The sequence below is a fragment of the Marmota monax genome, unplaced genomic scaffold, assembly GCF_021218885.2.
Source record: "Marmota monax isolate L192 unplaced genomic scaffold, Marmota_monax_Labrador192_F-V1.1 WCK01_AAM20220418_F8-fsc00027, whole genome shotgun sequence".
Taxonomy (NCBI): domain Eukaryota; kingdom Metazoa; phylum Chordata; class Mammalia; order Rodentia; family Sciuridae; genus Marmota; species Marmota monax.
The window spans coordinates 16,035,639-16,059,293 of NW_026694617.1; the positions used below are offsets into that span (position 1 = coordinate 16,035,639).

The 23,655-nt window shown below is 38.0% G+C and overlaps 1 protein-coding gene across 2 annotated transcripts in view; it reads left to right on the forward strand.

Annotated features, from left to right (window-relative positions):
- Snd1 (staphylococcal nuclease and tudor domain containing 1) overlaps positions 1–23,655 on the forward strand; it is a 412,411-nt gene that overhangs the window by 129,853 nt on the left and 258,903 nt on the right. For both annotated transcript variants that reach the window (XM_058572140.1, XM_046422386.2), the window contains one exon: positions 19,115–19,204. In XM_058572140.1, coding sequence (XP_058428123.1) covers positions 19,115–19,204 — 90 coding nt within the window. The remainder of the gene's footprint in view (positions 1–19,114; positions 19,205–23,655) is intronic.

Consider the following 23,655-nt stretch of genomic DNA (forward strand, 5'->3'; position numbering starts at 1 on the left):
GTGATTTGTTGACATCAGTGTTTTGTTTTTTTTTTTCCCCTTCCCCTCTTTTGTAGTGTGTGCCCTTGATTATACTTGAAGACCTAGGGTTTTACCACATTTCAACTTAAAATTTGAGGGCTAAAGTTGGTAAATCTAGAGCTCTGCAAGAAGGGTATATTTCATACTCATATCATTTTCTCTTTAATTTCATTTAAAATTGATCATTGTGTATTTTAGGCAAAGGCAGTGTTTTCTGAATGGTTTCTTGGATAAAATACATTGTTCCGTTAGATAAGTAAATGAAATTGTCTGGGTTACTGAGCATGACTCATTTAAAATCTCATTTGGAACAATTTCTCTGCCCACCCTTTGTTAACCATATATCCTGCTGGTTTGTAGTACTTTCACTTTTTCACAAGAGTTAAAATAAACCGTGGAGACTGAGATTTGGGGTACCATCCCACCGCAAGCACTATTGGCTTTCTTTATGTTTTCCCTTTGATCTGTTGTTGGTTTTTCCTTTGATCATTTGCTACACTTTTCTTAGCTGCTTGGTTTTTTATTTTGTTTTTGCTTTAAGAATGGAGTGAGTATATGAGTTAAACTACAAGAAGCTTGCATTGATTAAATGCATATTGGATTCTTAAGTGGTTATTGTATCATATATAACCCATGGGGGCAGTCTGAATAAGAAGTTCATTATGATTGGCTCAAATTTGCATATGTGCTTGAAATTTCTCCCCCTCTTTGTGAGGGAGCCTAGCTTCATCTGTCCCCTGGAACAATTTTGACTTCCTCTTTTGGTCTTTACCACTTTATAACTCTTAGGTTATAACCTTGGTGTGGAATTGGAAGGGATGATATCTGTAATCTTTGAACACTATATAAAGCTCTTGATAACGTGGGATGAAAAAGAAGCAGCAGAGCCATTATTGGGTTCTTCATTCTTTTATCTTTTCTCAAACAGTTTAGTTCTACTAGTGCTAAATTAAATGAAGTAAATGATATAATTTACAAAGAGATATTTTAAAAGCATTAGAAACAAAAATGGAAAAAGATGTAATTCCTTATGTTAATGTTCCTGGAATTCTGCAAATAAAATCAATTATTGGTAAACCAATTTATGTTTTAGAAGCAATAGGAAAATAACTGAGTAATGATTTTTAAAATGTCTGTGTATTTACAAGAGTCTTTCTAATACAAGTGACAACAGTAATTCTTTTTTTCTGCACTAAGTTTTAAGAGATGCTATTTGTTTTCTATTTGGGATGGTTGACATGATGGTCAACTAAATGTTTGCTGATGAGTAAAGAAAATAGAGAACACCCAGTATACACATGTGACCAATTGGGTACTTAGTTTTGTGTTTTAGAAAATGATCTCAGATACTTTATTGCTAAAACCTATGTGAATTAGCTATGTCCTGGGGATTAGTCTAGATTAAATGTTTGATATCTTTCCCATCTGTTATCTGTTCAGAAACTCTTTGGAGGGGGCCCAATTATTATTTTATATTTAAAATTTGATTTTTCAGATTGAATAAAAGTTTTAGAAAAGACTGAAAAGATTTAGGGAGCCACTGAAGATACCTTAGGGTTCTGTAGGGGAGTTGTTAGTAGTGATGAGTCTGTGGCTTTGTCTTTAAACAACTACTGCTCTTCTGGCCATTTTTTTTTCCCTCTCTTGAACTAATTAATTTTGGTGATGGTGGGGCAGGGGACAGATTTATGAGAAACTATTGATTAGTGTTGATTTTTAATGTATCACAAGAATTTCCTTCCTGTGAGCGGCCTGCAGATATAGGGACTTTTGAAATCCAACTCTTCATTTCTTTTCCTTTTCTCTGTTCTTTCTTTCATTCCTCCCTGGCTCCCCATTTGGATTAAAACTTAAACAGCCTAGGCCTCCGAGACATAAGACATTTACACAACTGTGGATTTATTACCTTTGAATTTTTGAAAATGAACTTTTAAAGGTTTCTTTTCCATTTAGAATGTTTCCAAGTCATCCTGATGTCTGTGCAGAATGACAATTAACATGGGGGGAGGTGGCAAAAAAGTTACACTCATCAAAACATTTTCTGAAGTGATCTGACATCTATTTCCTTTCTGATTTAATGGAAACATTTCCACCTCAAAGGAGGACCTCAAGAAGGCACATACTCTCACTATTAGGCAACACAGCTTTGATGTTCTCATGCCCTTGGTTGAATGTGAATGTTACAACACAGCATGTTTTCAAGGAATCATAGGGAATTGACCCATTTTATGTAACACTGACAGAATGATGGGTATTTAGAGCTAGAAGGAACATCATCTAGAACTAGCCAATTCTTTTTCTTCTCTTAAACAGAGAAGGAAATTGAAGTCCGAAGAGATTAAGTAATTTTATTCAACAAACATTAATTGAGTGTGTACCATGTGTCAGATGCAGTACTAGGTGCTGGAGGCTACAAAGATGAATATGTTTTAAGTCCCTGTTGGAGACAAGTATGTAGCTCTCAGATCATACAGTTTGTAATTAGCAGATCAGGGAATAGAATATTTGTGAATCATTCATGATCACGTCTTTCTGGATTGATATGACAGTTTACCCCAGCTGTTCTATTCACTATCTTTTTAACTTAATCATTCATAACAATGATTTTTATCTTTTAACCCATTAAGTCCAGTCACCCCAAATGTGGGACACCTATAAAAACTTAAATTGAAAAATAAATACACCACAACTTTAAAAAAAATTTTAGTCATTTATTTTTTATGTAGTGCTGAGCATCGAACCCAGTGCCTCACCCATGCTAGGCAAGCATTCTATCACTGAGCTACAGCCCCAACCCTACACCACTTAACTTTTAACTTTTGAAGTAAATGTTAGGTTTCTAGAGTTCTAGTCTTTTGTGAAAAGTAATGGGTGACTGATTAGAGCGTTAAAAAAATATATACATATATTTTCATGTGTGAAATATATGTATAGATGAAAAAATATATAAAACAAAAGCTCTAGACTGATTTACAGCCTGTGAAAATACACCTGTGTCAGTTTCATGGAACTATTTGGAGAATTGAAAACTTGGGACTTTATGGATTAAACTAATCCAGTATTCTTCCTTAACCACAGTACCCCTTCTTAGTTACTGCTCTTTCTTGAAAGATGTCTGTCTGTACACAGCCTGTCTACATTTTATTAATTGTTCAACTCATTAGAATCTGACTGAAACTGCCTTTCTTGTCTTTCTCTATACCCATCCCCTCCTTGGTATTGGGGACTGAACCCAGTACCACTGAGTTATATCCCTAGCCCTTTTTTAATTTTTTGTTTTGAGACAGGGTCTTGCTAAGTTGCTGAGGCTAACATCAAAATCCTCTTAACCACCTTTCTTTGGAGGGCATGTTGCTGTCCTTATTGTGACTTCTTTGAATTTGACTTTGTTTTCAGATCTTCGTTTTTCAAACTCTCTTCTCACTTGGATCATGGATGCCCTGATTATTCTGTGTTTCCCTTTCAGCTGCCTGCTTCCCATTCCCCAAATTGGCTACACATTTCCACTCTTTTGTAGTAGCTGGTCACCTATCCTTCAAGCCTGAGCTCAAACATCATTTCATGAAGCTATCTCTACTTTTTAAGACTTTAGGTGCTTTCTTCTCTCTACTGTTGTGTGCTTGGTGTATATATACATTGCACTTTGCATGTATTTCTCAGTATTGTAATCATTTGATCTGTTTAGGTAAAGGTGCTTGAACAGGAACAGTTTTTCCAGTGACTGGCACATACATACATCTTAAATTTGTAGTTTTACCCAGAATGACCCCCACCCTGCACCCTTACATCCCCAGTCATCCTTCTCATTGTCTCTTTCTCTTTCCACTTTCTTCTGGGTTTTGTGAGCCAGACTTGTTGTTCACTGCTGGCAAGAAACAGCCGATGGTGATTTGCTGTTAATGGTAGATTTATGGTTCTATCAATTGTCTGTCAGTATATTAATTAAGTTAAGAAGCTTAAACATAACCCTTAGTTATACTTAAATCGATTGGTGAACTTTTTTAATTCATAAATTATACATGCATAAGCTTGAGCCTAGCCCTGTCTGATTAAATCTGAGTTCATAATTAGTGTGAGATAAATTATTGAAATTTTTTACAGCTAAAATAAGGGAATTTTACATGTCTTACTCTGACAGACTGACAATCCCACATAATGGTATTGTTATCACACTTAATTTAAACCAAACTTTTGGAGCCATCAGCATACTGACAGCACCTGAACATGCAAAAGACACAGTTTCTGTCTTTTAGATTATGCTGTGTACATACTGCAATAAAACAGGCATGCTGGTTGGTCTCCCCTACTCATCGGCTTGTTAGGCAGCCATTATATTTCTTTTGGGCCTGACATGCTGATCCATTTGCAGGGCTATAATGTTTTTCTACTGATCCCCTATTTCATTTAGTTTGCTGACATCTTATCCTTGATCAAAATAAATCAATGAAGTTAAATCAAGTCAAAAGGAGGAATATCCTGAAGAAATAGTGATAGTGTCTTACCATTAAACTCTTTTAAAAAAAAGTATTAATGTTTTTATTATTTCCTTTTCTTTTGTGTCTGTTTAGTTCTGATATCAAAGCTTATGGGTCATACTTTTTATAAGCATAGAGGTGGTGATGTAGATTTTTAGGCTGGTGATTCTGAATTTTGGTTTTTTTTTTTTTTTTTTTTTTGTAACCTCCTGGTCTTGGGTTGTGTTCAAATCTGTAAGATTTATTAGGTGAACATTCTGTAGCTAGGTTGCAAGGTGTTCTGGCTTCTCATTAGCAGTGACCCTGGATAGTTTCTTGCATTCAGCAACATTTGTTAGGAGCTGCCCAGCAACCTTGTCATCTAGTGGCGAGGCAGAGCTCAGGTTCCAGATGAGGAGGTCACCTTGTACACATCTCTTGGTGGGTGGGGGCGCTTTATAGGGAATACAAATTCTCCCTCTTAGGGCAAGGAGCTTAGTGCTTGGAGGAAAGGAAATGGTTGTTTTCTTCTTGCTTTAAGCTGTTGGGAAGGCATCATAGGATTGTAGATGCCTTGTGATAGTATCCAGTGGCCATGGAGTTTGGAGTTAGTTAAGTAATAATATACTTTTGCTTTGCCATTTTCTAGTTTTTAAGTGATAAGTTCACTCTATTGAATTGCTTTGGGATGAAATGAATATAGTGGCATAAAAAAGAGAAGATGCTGTTGTTAACCTCATATCTCCTGTGGGATGTGAGATGCATTTATACAGGCTTGGGTTAAATGTGCTGTGAGAGAAGAAAGAATATTTGATTAGAGAATTAATAGAAGACTTCCTGGAGGTAGGGGATGCGGTTGAAGATGGTCTTGCAGAACATTTGGCGTTTTAGTTGACAAAATATTTCATGCTAAGATAGTAGTTACACCCTGCCAAAAGAAATAGCATTAAGAGGAATTAGAAGATTCGTTTGTAGGGCTTATTCAGGAACCAGACAATTTGGAATACAGTTGTTAGGGCCAGAAATGGGCCAACTTACTTGATTATGTCCATAAATTGTAACTGAGCAATCTCTTTCAACACTCAACAAAGATGGAATTCATATCTTAAAATTCTCACATTACTGTAAAAATTGAATTTGATAGCATGCCTGATGCTTCTCTCAGATTAAAGAAATCAGCAGAATATTATTTTGAATGTGGCCCACTTTTTTTTTTATTATTGTGGTAAACATATATAACATAAAACTAAGTACAGTTCAGGAGTGTCAAGCATACTCACATTATTGTCAGACATTTGCAGACCTTTTTCGTCTTGCAAACCTGCATCTATCTCCATTAAACAACAGATTTCTTTTCTTCTCTCCTCCAGCCCTGAATAACCAAGGAGCTGCACTTTTTTATTTGGCAGCTGCCTTGAGAAATTTCTAGAGTTCTTTTCATGATAAGGTATGTGATAGCAAATCTGGGGTAATTTTCCATCTTGCTGTAATAGAAAAATGACAGTTTTCTAGATATTATGGGCCTCTAGTGACTTCTGCTTTCTCCACCAATCCTTAGATTATTTGCATCCCAATTTATGTGATGTAGTAACCACATTGGCACATCTAAGCTAACTTTAGTTTTCTATCTTTACCGTGATTGCCGTTTACAAAATCATGAATGTAACCTCCCTGTGGTTGGGCTTAAAAGCCACAAAATGATGCAGTACCCATGACAGTTTTCAACAGTGTATCAGGCAGCAAAAAAATTATAGGTTATATTGTTCCCTTTTTGTGTAATTTTTATATCTTGCAAACTCTAATAGATTAGACACATACTGGCTTGAAAAATCTTCCCTTTATTCATTGTCAGTTGTTAAATCTTCCAAACATTTCTCTGCATTCACCTATCTTAACTATTGTGGATGCTATTTATGTGCACTTGTTTCTTTCTTTTTTTAAAAAAAAAATATTTATTTTTTAGTTGTAGTTGGACACAATGTCTTTATTTTATTTATTTAGTTTTATGTGGTGCTGAGGATCGAACTCAGGGCCTCGCACATGCTAGAAGAGTGCTCTGCCGCTGAGCTACAACCCCAGCCCTGCACTTGTTTCTTTTGGTTGGATATTTGTGTGCATCTGCATAGAGTAGTACATGCTGTGTGGGGTAGGCCAGGTGCTGGTCGTATGGAATTAATCTCTGAGGGATGTTGGCTATCAAGAGACTTGCACTGCTACTGTCCATGGTCAGTTTTCTTTATATAGAGAGGATGGTTTTGGCTGCTATATCAGGAGACAGAAACCACAGCAGTTATTTTAAAAGAACAAATATAGTAATGAGGAATTTTTTGGCCAGGTGTCGGAATAGTAAAATGGTAAAAAGAGAGCTCTTGGGTAATATGAAGATGCAACCATCTAGCAAAGCCAAAATATGGTTCACCAGTGTTCTGCCCATTATAGAGCAGGATTTTTAAAAGATACGATTTGGAACAGAGTGACAGTAGCTTCATAACTGGCACTACTACTGGGGTTCAACTCATTCAAACTCAGTGAGCTCCCCAGAAGCTGGTGGCTCTGGATGAACATGCATTGTATGTTGAAATTAATTGACCTTTCTAGATCTGTGGGAGATTATGTGTGGAAGCAGATGTGAATGGAAAGCCAAGAGGGAATCTGCCAGTTCTTGCTACCGCTATGATTGGGAGGCAGTTAATAGAGGGAAACTAGCATGGATTTTAGGTTGGCCGGGCTCTTTTGTTCTGTGGTATGTGATATGGGGCACGTGATTTCTTTGGGCAACTAATTTCTCAGGGCTCTGTGAAGTAAAAACTAAGAATTCTAGCCTTGTTGGTTCTTGTGGGGATTAGAATTAGTAAGTTTAACGTGCCAAGCACATATGAAGCGTTCAAACTGTTAGTGGTATTTTATTTTCTTTTTTAAATGAAGTGTGATAGAACTGTAGAGCTGAGCTGATCCTTCATGTTCAGGAAGTTAAACTGGAAGGCCAGCAGTAGGAAGGATGAGATTGTGTTTGTTACAGAGCAAGGTTGATGTGATTGATATAAAAACATTATTAAAAAGGCATTATTCAATTTCTTTTATGGTTAGAAGAACAAGAGAATTCAGAGCAGCATTACATAAAGTTGTGGTGAAACTGTATTCTCCAAGACCTGGGCACCAGTCTCCTTTCCCACAGGAGCAAACTATTGTGGAAGACACCATAGTTGTAGAGTGAGAGTCCCCTATTCATGCTCTTCCGTCCTCTATTCTCTGGAGACTATTCTGTGGACTCTTTGTTACTTTCCTGCTTGTTTACAGGGTGCAATCAGAACAGAAGAACCCCAACCAATTCCTGAGCATGTTAATTTTAGACTGAATGAAGGGACAGAGTCTTCTAGCAGCAGTCTCCTCTGGCTTCAGGCTTGTCAGGGTCTCTTCCTGCGATGGGGCAATGTGTAATGAAATTCCCATGCCCGTGGTGGTCCAGCCAGATGTCTTTGCAGTTTGTAGTTCTTTTAATTTCAATTGTCTGTATTTCGCCATGATAGTAGTGGATGATAAGTATTAGTTTTCTAATTAATGTCAAATAGACCATAAGGTAAAAGAAAGTGTAATCTTCATTCTGTAACATTATGTGAATATCTGTTCTGAAAAGGTACAGTCCTTATTTTACTGAATATTTAAGTATAGGCTGAGAGTAGGTTGAATTTGGTGGATAAAATATGTGGCACTAGATCTGGCAGTTTGATTTAGATCTTGGAGGGATGCAACTGTCAAGGCAGTAACTGTCAAAAGGGAGACCCTTCTGCCATGAACTTAAATAATTCCTCCCTCCCTCCCTCCCTCCCTCCCTCCCTCCCTCCCTCCCTTCCTTCCTTCCTTCCTTCCTTCCTTCCTTCCTTCCTTCCTTCCTTCCTTCCTTCCTTCCCACAACAATTTATTGCACAACTTTGACTGGAACTCTGGCTCAATTGAAGGTTCCACTGGCATCAGCTAAATAATGGTGTCATATCCAGCATCATTTTCCCTTCTGTGATGTTCCAGGAAGAAACTTTAATAATAATAATTATTTTTTAATATGGTGAAGAAAGGAAGACATTCACAAAGAAGCATTTCTCTAACAATATGATATGATCCTCTAAATGGGTTCACCCAACTCTGCTGTTTCTTACAGAGAAAATTGGTTTGCTATTGTAAGGGATGTGTTTTCTTTTCCCCCTGTTTCTTTCTCCTCTTCTAGAACTGTGGGAGGGCTTATGGCACATCACTGTGCTGGATGGATTTCATCTGGCTTGTAGCCTGTACTCTAAGTAACAGGGTTGTCTCTTCTGAGGGCACAGGCTCTCCATTTTTAGCCTGGGTATGAAGGGTAAGAAATGTGGGAGAAGATTTCTCCATTACTAGAAAACATGATTTAGGGCCAACTGGTTAATTATGAGCTTCCAGTGAAAAGGCAAATGGTGCCAAAAAAGGCAGAGCCAGTTGCGACATGGCTGGGCCGTGCCACTGCCCTGTATCACACCCTCTCTAAGACCTCCAGGTTGCCTTTTGTCTTTCAAGGGTTCCCCATTCCTTTTGCCCTTCCACTTTTAATATTGATTTTGTGTTTCCAGTTGATTTTCAGAACCATCAGCTAGGTAGAAAGAGTCCCTTCCAGGAAGACACTGATGGACTTTTATTTCCTCCCTATTCTCTACACTCGTCTGAACAGCAGATGAGGAGTGTATTTCATTTAGGAAGACGTCATACCTATTGGTGTTGCTGCAAATTAGTCTTTCTATAATTAAGAAAGGGCTTGCAGGATCCTTCACTACCCTCTCCTTTCCTTCTTTTATCTCAATCCCAAAAGTCTGGAATTGAGGGTGAGGTCTGAGGGGAGAAGCTGCATGTTTTGATCTCATTAGGAAATTGACATTAGGAAATTACCCCCTTTTACATTGCAGGGTAATGTATTTATTTTAGAGTTGAACTGTCAGAATTGAGATATTTTTAGTATATCAGCTGAGCTGTACTTTGAACTCAGAATGATATTATATGTTTTCCATAAGAATTTCTGATAACAATTGGCTAATTATACATTGAAGGTATATTATTTGAAAGATCATAACTGATAGACTTCATTGTGTCAAACTTGTAGAGAGAACAGAAGATTGCTTTTAAGAATTAGCTAAGTCAAATGAGAGCATACTAATTATTTGGATTTTGCGAATTCAGATTTTCTTTAACTACACAAAACTACCAAGAGCCTTATTGTTGCATCAGTGCTTATAGAGTTTATGTTTTACAGTTGTAGAATCAAGTTGCAAGTCTAAATACTTTCTAATCTTCATTAATGGATGTATTCTTGTGTAATATAGAATCATGTTAATAACAGCAGCTGGAAAGTTGTAGAATAGTTTGCTGTTAACTCGTGCCATAAAAGACACCTGTGCTTAGTGAACTTGCTAACTTTGTTATGAAGCTGCAGAGGTATTGCTCCCTTCTTTATAATTCATTGTGAGATTTATTAACCAATTCCATCCACTCCCATAATCACAATAGCTACAGTTTGAATTGTCAAAAATAAATCTAGGTAGACTTTTCTGTATTACCTATTTTCTTCTCTCATTGTGTTAGCCTTTTCTAGTAATGTTGCACTATGTTGGGCACTTTTTAGGTACTGTGAAGATCTTTTTTTCTCTCACATAGATCTTCCCTCATGAGGTCTGGTAGAGAAGATAAGACCTGTATGAAGTAATTAAATTACGGTAATACAAGGCAGAGAGTGATTAGTGCTGTAACTTTGGCTTATCTCTTCCTCTGTCTCGACATTTTAGCTCTTGTTAACATCCATGTTAGATGTTGTAAAACTTAACTCAGCTAAGTAGCTTTGCTTCCTGGTAACACTAAAAGTGTAGATTTGGTTTTCCAGTGGAGTTTATATTTGCTAAAATGTTCCTTGAGTTACCTTTCTGAAACCCTTTTCAGGTTTTTGCAGGAATTTGAAGGAATTTCTCTTCGTTTTCACTGCAAAGTTGTGTATAAAGCCAGATGAGTTTTATTTAAGTTGGTCTTACAAGGAAATAGACAAGTCACCAGGTAGGAGGCTAGTAGCTTGTACTAGACTCTCTGTCTACAGCCTGGGCCCCTGTTATATAGATCAACACCAGACTGCCCACTTGCTCTTGATCATTTGGTGCCAGAAAATATTTGAGGGATATTTGATTTCAAGTCCAGAATAGCTCTTTTCATCTTTGACTTCCGGAGTTCTGAACTTGAGCTTTGTTTTCTTTGAGGATTCCATGCCCTTTCTGTTTCATTATCTGAGACTTGCCAGTGGAGTCCTCACTGTTCCTCTAGAAAAGGTGGCACCACCTTAGTTCCTCCTCGGAGCAGATTTTCATTTTCACTTTGTGGATGACAGAAAGTTTTTACTCAGGTGCATGTTAGAACTCACACTTGTGCAGGAAGGGCAGATGGGGCAGGTCCCCAGAGCCTTTCTCCTTTTCTATTTCCTTCTGTGGGTCTGGGAGCCACTTTTCTGTTGGCCACACGGCTTCATACTTTTTGAGTCATGGTTTTCTTTGGCATTTAGGTCTGTGAGGGTTGGTGTTGTTCTTTCATTCCACTCTTCTCTTACTGCAAAAATATTTGTAGCCAAGTGAAGGGACCACATATGGTGTGCTACTTAGATAATGGATTTGGAGCCTTGGAGCCTTTTAACTATTCCTAAAGTCTTGACAGGGTCTTGGGAGAGAGGTGCTGATGCTTGGCTCCTCTTATTTTCTCCCCACCCGTCTCTTCTCTTGCTGTCTCTTTCCTTCCCATCCTTATTGCATCTGAGCAATAAATAGCAAGCACTTCTGAAAAGGCTCTTAGTTGGCTTATGTAATTGAGTAGAAGAGCAGTCTCCAGAGGGAGATTTTTTTTTCTCCTTCCATGATATCCTTGAAAATGGTACTTTAATTTTGGGATGTGGAAGTTCCTGTGGAATATAATCATATGCTGTGCACTGGAGATAACGGGTCAGTCCCTTCAAGGACATGAGGCTGCCTAAATTTGCTTTACTTCTTTCCCTCTTTTGATGCTGTGAAACTGTTCTACTGGCAGGTTGCCAGAAGACATTTGTAACCAGGACTGATTCTTGGAATTGCCACTTCGTGTTCTTTTTTGCTGTTACCATAGCTAGTATAGGTCTAGACTACTGGGTGTCTGTGTGGACTTGGTCAGGGAAGGAATGAGGATGTGGATATTCCTGCTATTACCTGGCATGGTCAGCATGGCGTGCTCAGTAGGATTCTCAGTTTCCTTATCCAGTCTTCAATTGTTGGAACAAAGGAGGTTTTAGAAGTTTTGTCACCATTACTAGCATGTTTCCAGTTATCTAACCTGTACAGAAGATCAAGGAGCATTGAATTCCCCAATTGTTATTAACTTACTGAAGTTTGTTTATTATTTTTATTGAACCATTTTGACATTAATGAAGCTCCTCATTGTGGCTTTCTGACCTCCTTTTTGTTGACATTGATTTAAGTGGGGTTAGGTGTGTGTACACATTCCCTCCCGCCCCATGCATGCATCCTTCTGTATGTGCATGCATGCATGCACCTCTATATAGCAACATTTCTCAAAGTATAGCCTGCATACTTCCTTGCTACTTATTTCTAAATGCAGATCTGTGGGAATCATTTTAGACCTACTGTATTACAGTATTTGGTGTAGGCCTGGAAGTCTGTGTGTTAGTAAATTCCTTTTTGGGCATACCAAAACCAGACCACTGCTGACACAGGTGCGATTGATTGCCCTTTTTTTTTTTTGGTGGTGGTGGTGATGCCAGGGATTAGAACCCAGGGTCTTGTGTACATGCAAGGTAAACACTCTACCAACTGAGCTAACCCCAGCCCTATTGATTGCCTTTTGACCTAAACAAGCCAAGAGAGCCCAGTATCTGGCCCACCAGTGATGAGCATCTGGAAAGCAGGCTCAAAACCCCAGCTTTCCCTTACATAATTATATAATTATATTTTCCCTTACATAATTATATCTTACACTTTCCTTATGGGTGTCATGATCCTTATGAGGTAAGATTGCTATCTGCATTATGCCTATGCAATAGGGTAGTCATCAATAGCTATTATCATATCTTAAATTCTTGTGCTTTTCACACTGTATAGTGCTCATAGATCCTTAAGGGATCAGCAAGATGAAGTAGGGTTCTTACAAAAATCAAGAAATTTGAGGGTCATACAAAAGCAGTGATACATTTAAAGGAACTATTTATCTTATATAATCAGCACTTTTGATTCCACACCTATACATTTTTAAAAGGGATTTTATTTTTTAAATTTGATTTTAGTTTCCATTATTTACAGTGTCTTCTTTGCTTCCTAGAATATGTATGAAATGTATTGAATTATACATGCAGTACTTACCTGGATTGCATCTCTGTAATAGACTGTTTACTTTTAAGAGGTATTTTGAGCAGGGAGTGAGAAATAGTGCTAGTTGGGAAATGAAGCTGAGTTTTTTGGGGAAGCAAGTTTTTGAGGAGGTGTTTGGGTGTGTACTGCTCCTGAACACAGTCCTTCAGGTATAGTTAGATATCTTGGGGAGATGCAGGATATCTTCCATTTGGCCAAGGTGGTTACAAGTTAAAACCTTCCCCTGCTGCTGCCTTATAGTTTCCTGTTAGCAGACCTGCCTTCTATAGAAATGTGCTACTGTGTGTGTTAATGACCACACAACAGTGAATATCCCTGTAGATTCTGTCTCCTGGCTGCCAAGGGAATTGAAAGGTCCTTGATTGTAAATATGCCTAGGGCATATGATACTCTTCCTATTTTAAGTCTGTAATTCAAATGGAAATTGCAGCCTTTGTTTATTAAAATGGCATATGAGGAAAAGCTACTGGGACTGGTCCATTATTTACTGTTTGAAATTTTATCCATTTAAGTCTGTTCATGTCTGTTGTTCTTACTTATTTTAATTCAACAGTTTTAAGATCAGCATGCAGTATAATTCCACTTGGCTACATTAATTAAGATATTATAGTTTGTCTCCTTTTAAAGTGAAAGTCAGACTTCTTTTGACCTTGTTTATTTGACAGCATATTTATAGTTAAATTATTTCCTCTGTTTCATGGAAGGGTTACATCTGTGAGAGAGTATCTTTGTTTGTTTGTTTTTTTTAAGAAAAAATGGAATTTAATGCATTTCTTATGAGAAAGGATGCCCAGTTATTCTACTGAAAAGAGAAAAGTGTAAGACATTGTGGGAAATGGAAAAGGTGACAAACCAGATTTGAAAATTTCCTCTCCCTGGATGTTTTTTCACTTAGAAAAAAAAGTTACAGGTTTAAAGAATAATATAACAAAACAATCACTTAGGTTCCTTTTTCAGTTTCTTCCTCTTCCCCCTTTTAATATTAAATATTACAGGTACAGTTGAACATCCCAGAGTGCTCATCTTCAGCCCCATTTTTCAACCCCTCTCCCATCTCACATTGGTAACCATTAGCTTGGTTTTTTTATTTCTCAGCATTTTTATACTTTTGCCGCTAACAAAGCTCTGTGAATAGCATAATATTGTTTGTGTCTGTTTTTAGTCTGCATTTGTATGGGATTTATGTTCTTTTTCCTGTTCAGTATTGTTTTAAAATTTGTACCTTTGTTAGCTTGCTTTAATTCAGTGTAACTGCTTTGTATTCTATTTTGTGGTTATATGATACACAGTGTCAGTATAGCCTTATCTTGTACATGTGACAAGTTTTTTAGAGTGTATTCCTACTTGTAACTAGCATTTCCTAATTAAAGTATACATAGCCTTAACTTTAACCAACTTTTAACCATACAGTACCATGTAAAAGTGCCAAAGTATTTACAACATTCTATACCATTGGTAGTTAAAGGGCATTCCCACTTTCTCACATCTTTTTTCCAATGATGTTTGTAATATAGGATCTCAATTTACATTTCTCAGATTATTATTGAAATTATACTTTTTATGCACACAGCATCTTGTCAGAGTTCTTTAGTGAAGTGCCCATATATACTTTTTTGCCCGTTCTTCCATTGTTTTTTAACAATAAATAATAACTTGGACTCTTCCTTGATTCTTCCCTTTTGTTTACATCTCCCATTCCATCTAGAATCTACTTCGTATTTCCACTTCTGACTGCCTTTAACTTCCTTCAGTGCTGCCACCCTTTTGTAAACTCTCAATCCTTACGTAGAGTACAGCATAATTCCCTAATTTGTCTTCCAGGCTTCACCCTTCACTTGTTACAGGGTCTCACAAAGACCAGAGTGATTATTTCAGATACCAGATTTCTGCCATTCTCTCCCTTCCTGCACTCTGCTCTAGTCACCTGGTATCTTTGTTGTTTCCCGAATCCACCAGGCATACACATGATTTACCTTGGCTGTTCTCTTTGCCTTTCTTCAGATGCTGGGCATCTGATACCTCTTTTGGGTCTTTGAAGCCTGCTTGCATAATACACTGGTGCACCACCCCGCCATTCCCTCTAATTATGCTTTTTCTTTCACAATCTTTGTTATCAACAACAGTGCTTCAACTTTTCACTTTGATCATGATACTTTTTGGAGGAGTACTGGGGATTGAACCCAGGGGTACCCTACCACTGAGCTATATCCTCCCATCCCCACCCCCATATTTTTTGGTAGCAGGAGTGCTTTATCACTGAGCAACATCCCCGGCTCTTTATTTATTTTTTATTTAGACAAGGTCTTGCTAAGTTATTTAGGGTCTTACTTCGTTGTTAAGGTTGTCTTGAATGTGTGATCCTCCTGTATTAGCCCCATGAGCCGCTGGATTACAGGTTTATACTACTGCACTCAGCTTCACCCCCAATTCTTTTCTTCTTTTATTTTGAGACAGGATTTCTCTTCATTGTTGAGGCTGGCCTTGGAACTTTCCATCCTCCTGTCTCAGCCTCCCGAGTTTCTGAGATCATGGGCCTGTACCACCGTGCCCAGCCAATGATGTCTTAAATAAGGAACTTTAAAAATGTTGCTGGAGCCACCCTTACCTGCTTCCCTATACCCCTACCATAATATATTTCTGTTCACACTTATTTAGGAAATCCTGAACTATCTCAAAGCCATTAAGTTAAAAAAAAAAAAATGAGAGGAGAGGTCCTTTTTAGTTATACTCAAAGCCAAAGTTTTATGGCTATAGTTTTTAAATTTAGACTAGGTAAAAATTAGGCCTAAAATGGGTTGAGAGCAAGGAGTGGATTTGAAGTCCTTTTCCTGCCCTCCAAATGAACACTTACCAGATGTCCCCATTTTGGCAAACTGCCAAAAATACCTTCCTGCAAAAATGCCAGATGTGTTTTCAGATGCTGAGAAGTAGGTGTTGGGCCTTGCTCCTGGGAAGAGAGGCAGATGACAGAAGATATCTCTTCCGTCTCCAATGTGAGTCATTGCAGGGCCTACATGCAATGTCATTTCTCAGGAGGAACAGTGATTACAGCACATATTGGTTTGTATATTATCCGCCCACCAGATAAAGTAAGCATTCTCTTCTATTTTTATTTTGGAAAAAAAAAATTTCCATGTAAATCAGAATCTAAACTAGACAGTCCCTTTTAGCAGGCGAGATTCAGCTAAAGTCCTGTTTTCTCAGAATATATTCCATACCTCAATTGCCTCTTAGAGCTTTCAAAGGCTTTTATGTACCTGGTAATTTGGAGGAATTGCTTTTATTTTGTGGTGTCTTAGGGACTTCTAATATCTCTCTTGTAAGATGTTTGCAGATGTCAATAGCTCCTAGCTCTGAAGGGTTAGAGTAACAAGATCTTTCCGTTTTCACTTCTGATATCTTGTTTTCTGCTTGTGGTATTTGTTCTTTCCTAGTTTCATGAGAGACATATTATCAAACTCTGAAGTTGCCCTCTTTTTTTATTAGGAGATGTTTGTTGGCATATTATTTATTTTCTTTCATTCTTTGAAGGGTATTTTGACTTGGCCCAGTTCTGCAGAGTGTCTTCAAAATAGATTCGGGGTGTGTGTGTGTGTGTTTTGTGTTGCTGGGTATTGAACCAGTGCCCTGCTTATACTAGGCAAATGCTCTCTCTACCAACTGAGCTATACACCATAGCCAAAACAGAATTCTTATTTAGACAACCATTTTCACACATGTAGGTGTATATCACTCCATGATCTTTTGAATGCTCGTTGGAACTGTGTTTCTTACCTTGGAATTCCAGTCAACTGACAGTTGTACCCCTGATGCTTTGTAATACATAGGGTAAGGTGTGGAAATTCAAGCTCTATAGTGAATTAGATGGCTGTTTATAGTAAATACTGTTATTTTGTTGAATTCATTTTTAAAAATTTTGTTCACTAAAGCTTTTGTAATCACACAGCTACTCTCTGTAAATAGATTTTCCTCTGTTGCTTGGTGAACGTGAATATGTTGGCACTTCTTTGTTCCTGAGGGCTGATTCTGATTACCATTGATTTTTGTCTTTATTAAAAATCCTTTTCCTTACTGGCACCCAACATCTTTTGTCAATGAGCATTCTAACTCTATCACTGAGTGTCGTCACTAACTCTCTTTCAGGATAATATGTTACCTGTGGTTCCTAAATAAGTCTCTAATTTATGGCTTGTTATTTTCACTTGGCTTCCTGGACATTTGTAAAATATCCAATCTGTCCGTAGTGTTACTCAGCATTCCCTGAGACCAGGGAACCCCACACATCCTCCTCCTCTACCTCCACTGTACCCCTCCTGTATTTTTACTTCTCTAAAATTTTCATGCTCAACGTTTTACCCTACTTTTTAGGCTATGGTCCTAACATCCTAGGACCTCGATCAGACCTTGGCTACCCTAGTTCTTTCTGTGCAGAGTATGTAGATTTTCATACATTATCAGGGACAAGGAGGTTCTTTTACTCCCTTGGAGAGCAGTGGAAGAACAATAAATGCCTTTTAAAAAATTCTCACAGAGGAAATAGTTGACAATCAGATGATGAATGTGAAGCTCAAATTTCCTTGTAACAGGAAGAATTCTCATAAGAGGTTTTCTTGGTTATATCAATGAATCGAAATGTTTTATGATGTATTCAAGACATCAAGGCTTAGTTAGTATCTGGGAAGAAGCATCAATTTTGATTCTCTTTCCCTCACTATTGACATTAGATTGAATTTTAAAATGGGATCTTAAAGGGATGAAGCTTTTTTATCTGAGAGTAGTTGGCTATTTAAGAAAATAAAATAACTTATGAATATCTGCTTTGAGTCCAGCATGGATCCTACAGAAGCCTCATGTTTTGTCAGGTGCTTAATAGATGGCAAAGGCACAGCCAGCTCAGCCAACCAGAGAAGTGGGGGAGCCAGTGTTGTTCATCTAGCAAAGAAGTTAGTCCTTGCTTTCTCCTTTCTTCCTGTAGTTTTTTCAAATATTACCTGTATCCTGGAGCTCCCCAAACCTGCACATGCAGACCTGTTCTCCTGGCATGCTTTCTTTCTGCATACCATCCTGAATGTTTCATCAGAAACTACTGAATCCATCTTTAGTCATTGATTTCATGCTATGAGAGAAGACTGTGCTTAGCTCTGGGGTACTCTGCTTAGCGTGCTTAGCGCTGGGGTGTTAAAGTAAAACACAAATGGACATGGTTTCTGTTATCTTGGAAATGGCAGGCCAGTGTGAGAGAGACATTGAGGTAATGTACCAATCTGTCCAGCTAAGACTCTTATTTCTCAATTAGATCCTTTGTGCCTCCACAGCCTCACCAAAAGGCAAACGTCTCTGGATTTCTTTTGCCTGTCATCATGGCTCAATATTGTATTTCCACTCTTTTATCCCCTCTATCTACTCTCTTGTCAGTTCCTGTTAATTCATTTCTTAAGATGGTTCTCATATCTCTTTAACTTTCTATCCATTCTTACTTCTGTCACCTTCGTCTAGACCCTCTCTCATCATTTCAAAATGACATTGCTTAGAGCAGTCACATCTTTTGGGAACCATGAAATAATGAAGAGAGAGAGAAAATATCATTCCTTTTTCCTTTTCTCCTTGTTCTACCTTTTCATACTCTATTTTTTTTCTGTCCTGCACATTCACCTTAATTAAATCCCATCCTGTCAATGAAACATGTCCTGATTGCTTCTTTATTTCCACATCCCTGAACTTTTATAGCATTCAGTTCAGTCTGTATCCCAGTAATTTAACACTTAACCAAAACTGCTTTGTTTTTCTATCTCATATCTGTTGGATTTCTTCTATTACTATGTTCCAAGATTTTTGAGTTCAGGATATAGACATGTATTTATGGGATGATTTGTATGGAACCAGTAATTGGTAGGTGCTCAATAAAGGCGATTGAATTAAATTTATAGTGCATTAATGAAGGGGCCTAATACTTATATATTGAAGTTTATGTTGCTATTTCCTGATGTTGAACGCTTACTTCCAGCTTGGGTAATTGCAAACATTCCATTGCTTATTTTTGAGTATATCATGTGAAAAAGATAATCTGACTCTCAATAAAGCATTTTAGCCAAATATTTATTAAACATTTATCAGATATGTAGCACTTATTTAATTTAATATTTGGGACTCTGAGAAATTCACATACATTCCAATATATTGTACTATTGCCTGTGTTCATTTGGTTTCTCTTCCTGATGTGGTATATTATTTTGCTTTTAGGATAAGAATAAGAAACTGCGTCCCCTGTATGACATTCCATACATGTTTGAGGCCCGGGAATTTCTTCGAAAAAAGCTTATTGGGAAGAAGGTAAGAATGACAGAAACATATTTGCAAGTGATTGTACTTCATTCAATTCTTCAGACATGCTTATTTTAAGTTGAGTCCTTTTTATTCCTTTCACCAACAGATGATACTCCTCCACCAAGTCAAGCAGAATTCCTTTGATATAAAGGGAGGTGTGTCTGTGTCAGGAAGTGGTATTCCTTGAGAGAGGTTTAAAATTGGGGCCCTGACCACAGTTTGATTGCCAGTACTCTCATGGCAGGTTCCAGGCTCAATTCCAGTTTCAATAATTGCATATTGCCCTGCACTCCATTCCCTTGGCTCTCTTGTTTTCTCCAGCCACCTCCATTTAAAATTTGGGGCTGTGAGATTTTTCCAGCGAGGGGAAGTTGCTTCTGTTTTGTGTTTCCCTCACTTCCAAGGGGTAGGTTGGCTGAAGAGGAGGGGAAGTTAGGGTCTCCTAGATTTAGGAGCATGCTTAGGGAAATGGTACCTCTTAGTGAATGCTACCGCTATCTGGCTTATAAAATTTCCCACAGCTTCTTATGCAGATGCTGCATGACAATTCAGTGAGTAAGGAGGATGTGGTTTGCTGATAGTTACTTTGCAGATTTTTCTGTAGCACATTGACCTTTTTAGTCTATGGCAACAACTTGGAGATCTTACAGTACATTTTCTTGTGTACTCATTTAGAGGATAATGTTCTTCATATTATGAATATAGTTAGCTTTTGAGCATCCCCCTTATTTTTCCTGTCATCCCCCCCCACTCCAAAGTCCTAAGTTCTTTATATCCTGGATGAACAAAGTAAATAAATGGGATAGTTCCTTTGGTAAGTGACGAAGTCTATGTAGGGAGACTTGTGTTTTCCTTACTTTGCTTTAGGTGGGATTCTAGAAAAACACCACATTTTGGGTAAATTTTTATTATATCTTCAAAAAGTTAAAGCCAGTCAGTTTTTTTGTCTGACTTAAAACATTAAAACCATATTAACATTCTTTATTTAAATTATTGATGTTGTGATGGGTTTGATAAATCTCTTGCTTTTGAACTAATGCCAAAATAGTATACCATAAATAGAAATATAAACAGTTTTATTTTATACTGTTGTTAGTAGGATGATAATTTATATATTTATGTATTTAATTTATATATTGTTAGTAGGATGATAATTTATTTTATACTGTTGTTAGTAGGATGATAATTTATTTTGAAGTTGGATATAAGATGAAATTGCTAATTTTCAGACAGAAAAACCAAAGTAGGTTCCCTAAAATGAGTATTAAATCTTCTCAGGTTCCTTCAGAGAATAGGCTCATTTGTCATTGTATAAAGCTTGACAGAATGCTGTGTTCATTCATGAAGTATAGTGCGAATGATGGCTTGAAGTCTCTTTCAATTTCTAGATCTCCTGTTATCTGATGTAAAGTCTCACATCTCTGTTTCACCCAGTTGATGTTGTATCACTCATTTACTGGCTCATATACAATTGCATGGAATTCCCTCATCAGTGAGGATTTCTAAGCATACAGAGTCACACAGAAAGGAGTGGCAGCACATTTGATTCAGGTGTGCCAGTCATTTGTAGGTACTGTGGCGCCCACCTGGTTTCTTTGACTATTTCCCTACCCTGATTCTGTTTCTTCTCTGGGAATATAGGTCACTGCTTATTTCAGCCACTGCTGACTGGTCCTGGAAGGTTAGTTCAGGGCTCTGCTCTCAAGGACTGTGTACTAGGCCACGGTAAAGTCCTCCATCACGGAATTAAAGGACTGACCTTAAGTGTCAGATATGATGTCAGTTCTCAAGCAATTAGGTCCCTTCTTAGTGGAAGAAGCCTTGTTTACTGGTTCCTGTGGTTGATTGGATTCTATTTGTGCTGAGCCCAAGTTTTGTCCCCCACGGTGACATTGTATAAATGATGAATACTCTATCCTTGCTAAGGGAGTTGGATGCAGCTCAGCTCTGCTGGGCTGGAACATTCCTGATGCAAACTCCTTTTCCTGACTCACCACCTGAAACTACTTGCCTGTCTTCTGGGCCTGTCAATTCGACAGTGAACACCCATGTGCTTTGGCGTCTGGGAGCAGGCAGGGCAGTTGCTGCCTGGTTGGCAGCAGGGCTGGGGTGGGAGGGGGTCAGGGGGTGGCTAGCACATCATTGCACATTTCTGCCAATTCCCTTCAGACCTCTGCAGCTGTTCAGTATGGCACATGGTGATTAAGAGCCACCGTGAGGGAGCATGTGTGTCCATGTGCATGAAAGCTGATTAGGGCAGCCTGTCACAGCTTAAGGAAGACATGGAGATAAAATTATTTTCTTTGACTAGACCTTCTCAGAGAGTTCATTCTGTGGTGATTTTGAGAGTTGTGTAGAATGTGGAGAAACAAGAGAGAAGGTAAACTGCTGAGGTATTTTGTTGTCTTTGAAGACCTCCATCCCAGCTGCGGAACTTCACATTGATGTACTCCTCAGATTAAATTCTGGACATGTCTCATAATTAGAGTAAACATGTTTCTCTTGGAGCCTTGGTTTTTATCATTTATGAACTAGGAATACAATTTGCCTTCCCTTGTCTTGAAGTTGTGCAGGATGATAGTAGTCTTTCATGTTCGCTCAGATGACAAGAAGGCGTGTGGTTTGGTGTAGCTTAATAATACAATTTGCGTATGGAATGTAGCATACTCTACATGTTTAGATTTATTCCTAGCTCAGAGGTAAAGAAAGATAAATCAGTGTGCAGTTGGCATCATAATTGCAGTACTTTTCCATGGTTTTCACTGTTGTTTCTGTTGACTTGACTGCCTTTTCAACCCATTTCATGGATTTGGGTGGTTTCTGGTTAGCTGTGGTATCAGGGATTCAGCTTCCCCAAAATAAATCAGTTTGGGCTAAAAGATATATGTTTTTTTAGCCAGATTTGGTGGCACATGCCTGTGATCCCAGTGACTCTATAGGCTGAGGCAGGAGGATGGTAAGTTCAGTGTCAACTTCAGCAACTTAAGGAGACCCTGAGCAACTTAGCAGGTCGCTATCTCAAAAAGGGCTGGGGATGTAGCTTAGTGGTAAAGTACTTCGTACCAAAAAATAAAGTAAAATAAAGGGTCTGTGTGATTTTCAAACTGGGAAGTTGTAGATAATGTGTGTATCCTCAACCTACCCATCCCATCCTGTTTACCATCTGCCATCCTTTTCTCTAAAATCTTGACTAAAGCATATTCATGGTAAACAACTTCCTTGCTGATTTCTTCACTGCTTTATCATGCAATGGAATTTGTGAGAACTTCCACATGTCCTAGTTTTCCAGATCAGCCCATAGAAAGCAATAGTTTGCATGTCACAGTTATTTTGCTTTTGATAGGACAGGATAATCACTGAGATCTTCATTGGGGATCCCCCACCCAGCTATCCCATAGTATACCTAAAGTCAAATCTCAGTATATTTTTCCATGTAATACAGCATTTACAAGTGACATATGAATCATTCCTATAACTCCTGTCCCTTAACCGCAGAATTTCTATTACCATGGGAACCATTGTATTCAAAGTTAGAACTTGTTTCAACAATTGGAGGGTCAAAAATGGTGGAAGAAATGGAATTGCAACAAGCCAGAGTGTACTGAGGCGAAGCCAGCAGGAGATTGATGCTCACTGCAGGCTGGCCTGTCCAGCATATGCCCCCAGCATATGTTTTCTCCCTTAATGTTTTGAAATTTTTTTCCCCACCATTCCTTTGAATAAGCAAATCTGGGGGATGAGGCTCATCTGTACACAAGTGGCCGCCTTTGTACAGTTTGCATGCCAGTGAAATTTGTTCTGTGAACTAGTCTGGCTCTTTTTTAGGGACTTAAAATTGGGCATTTTTCTTGATAAAGGCCAGTATTTTGGAAATTCTGGAGCTGTAAATCATTTATTGAGAGTCATTTTATGTATAGATTGCTTTAAATAATTATTATTATTTTTTGCTCCAAACTCTGTCTTTTCTGAGGTGTGGGTACTTTTAGGGTGTGCATCTGGGGGAAATCTCTATGCATGCCAGACAATCAAGTGTGACTTCCTGGATGAAATTTTCTTTGACTCTCCCCTTCTAATAATTTACCCTCCACATATGTTCCATAGTTTGTGATAATATACACTCAAGAGTCTATGTAGGAAAATCCTTCTTTCTTGTTGGATTTATTTTGTTATGCTGATGAGGAACTGCATCAACAACTCATTATCTCAGTGCCCAGTATAGTTTGTGGTGCATATATTAAGTGCTCAGTGAATTTTTTGACGTAGGACTCATCTGATAGACCTTAGGTTAGCCATATATCTGTTTGTAGTAAGCACTGGACTCAGGGATGTTGGTTTCACTTTTAATTTTTACCTGTGTTCTGCAGAATGCATATATTGCTCCCATTTTTACTGGAAAAGAATCTGAAACCTATAGAAATTAAGTATTTTGATCATCTAGCTCTGCTTTTAATTGCTGT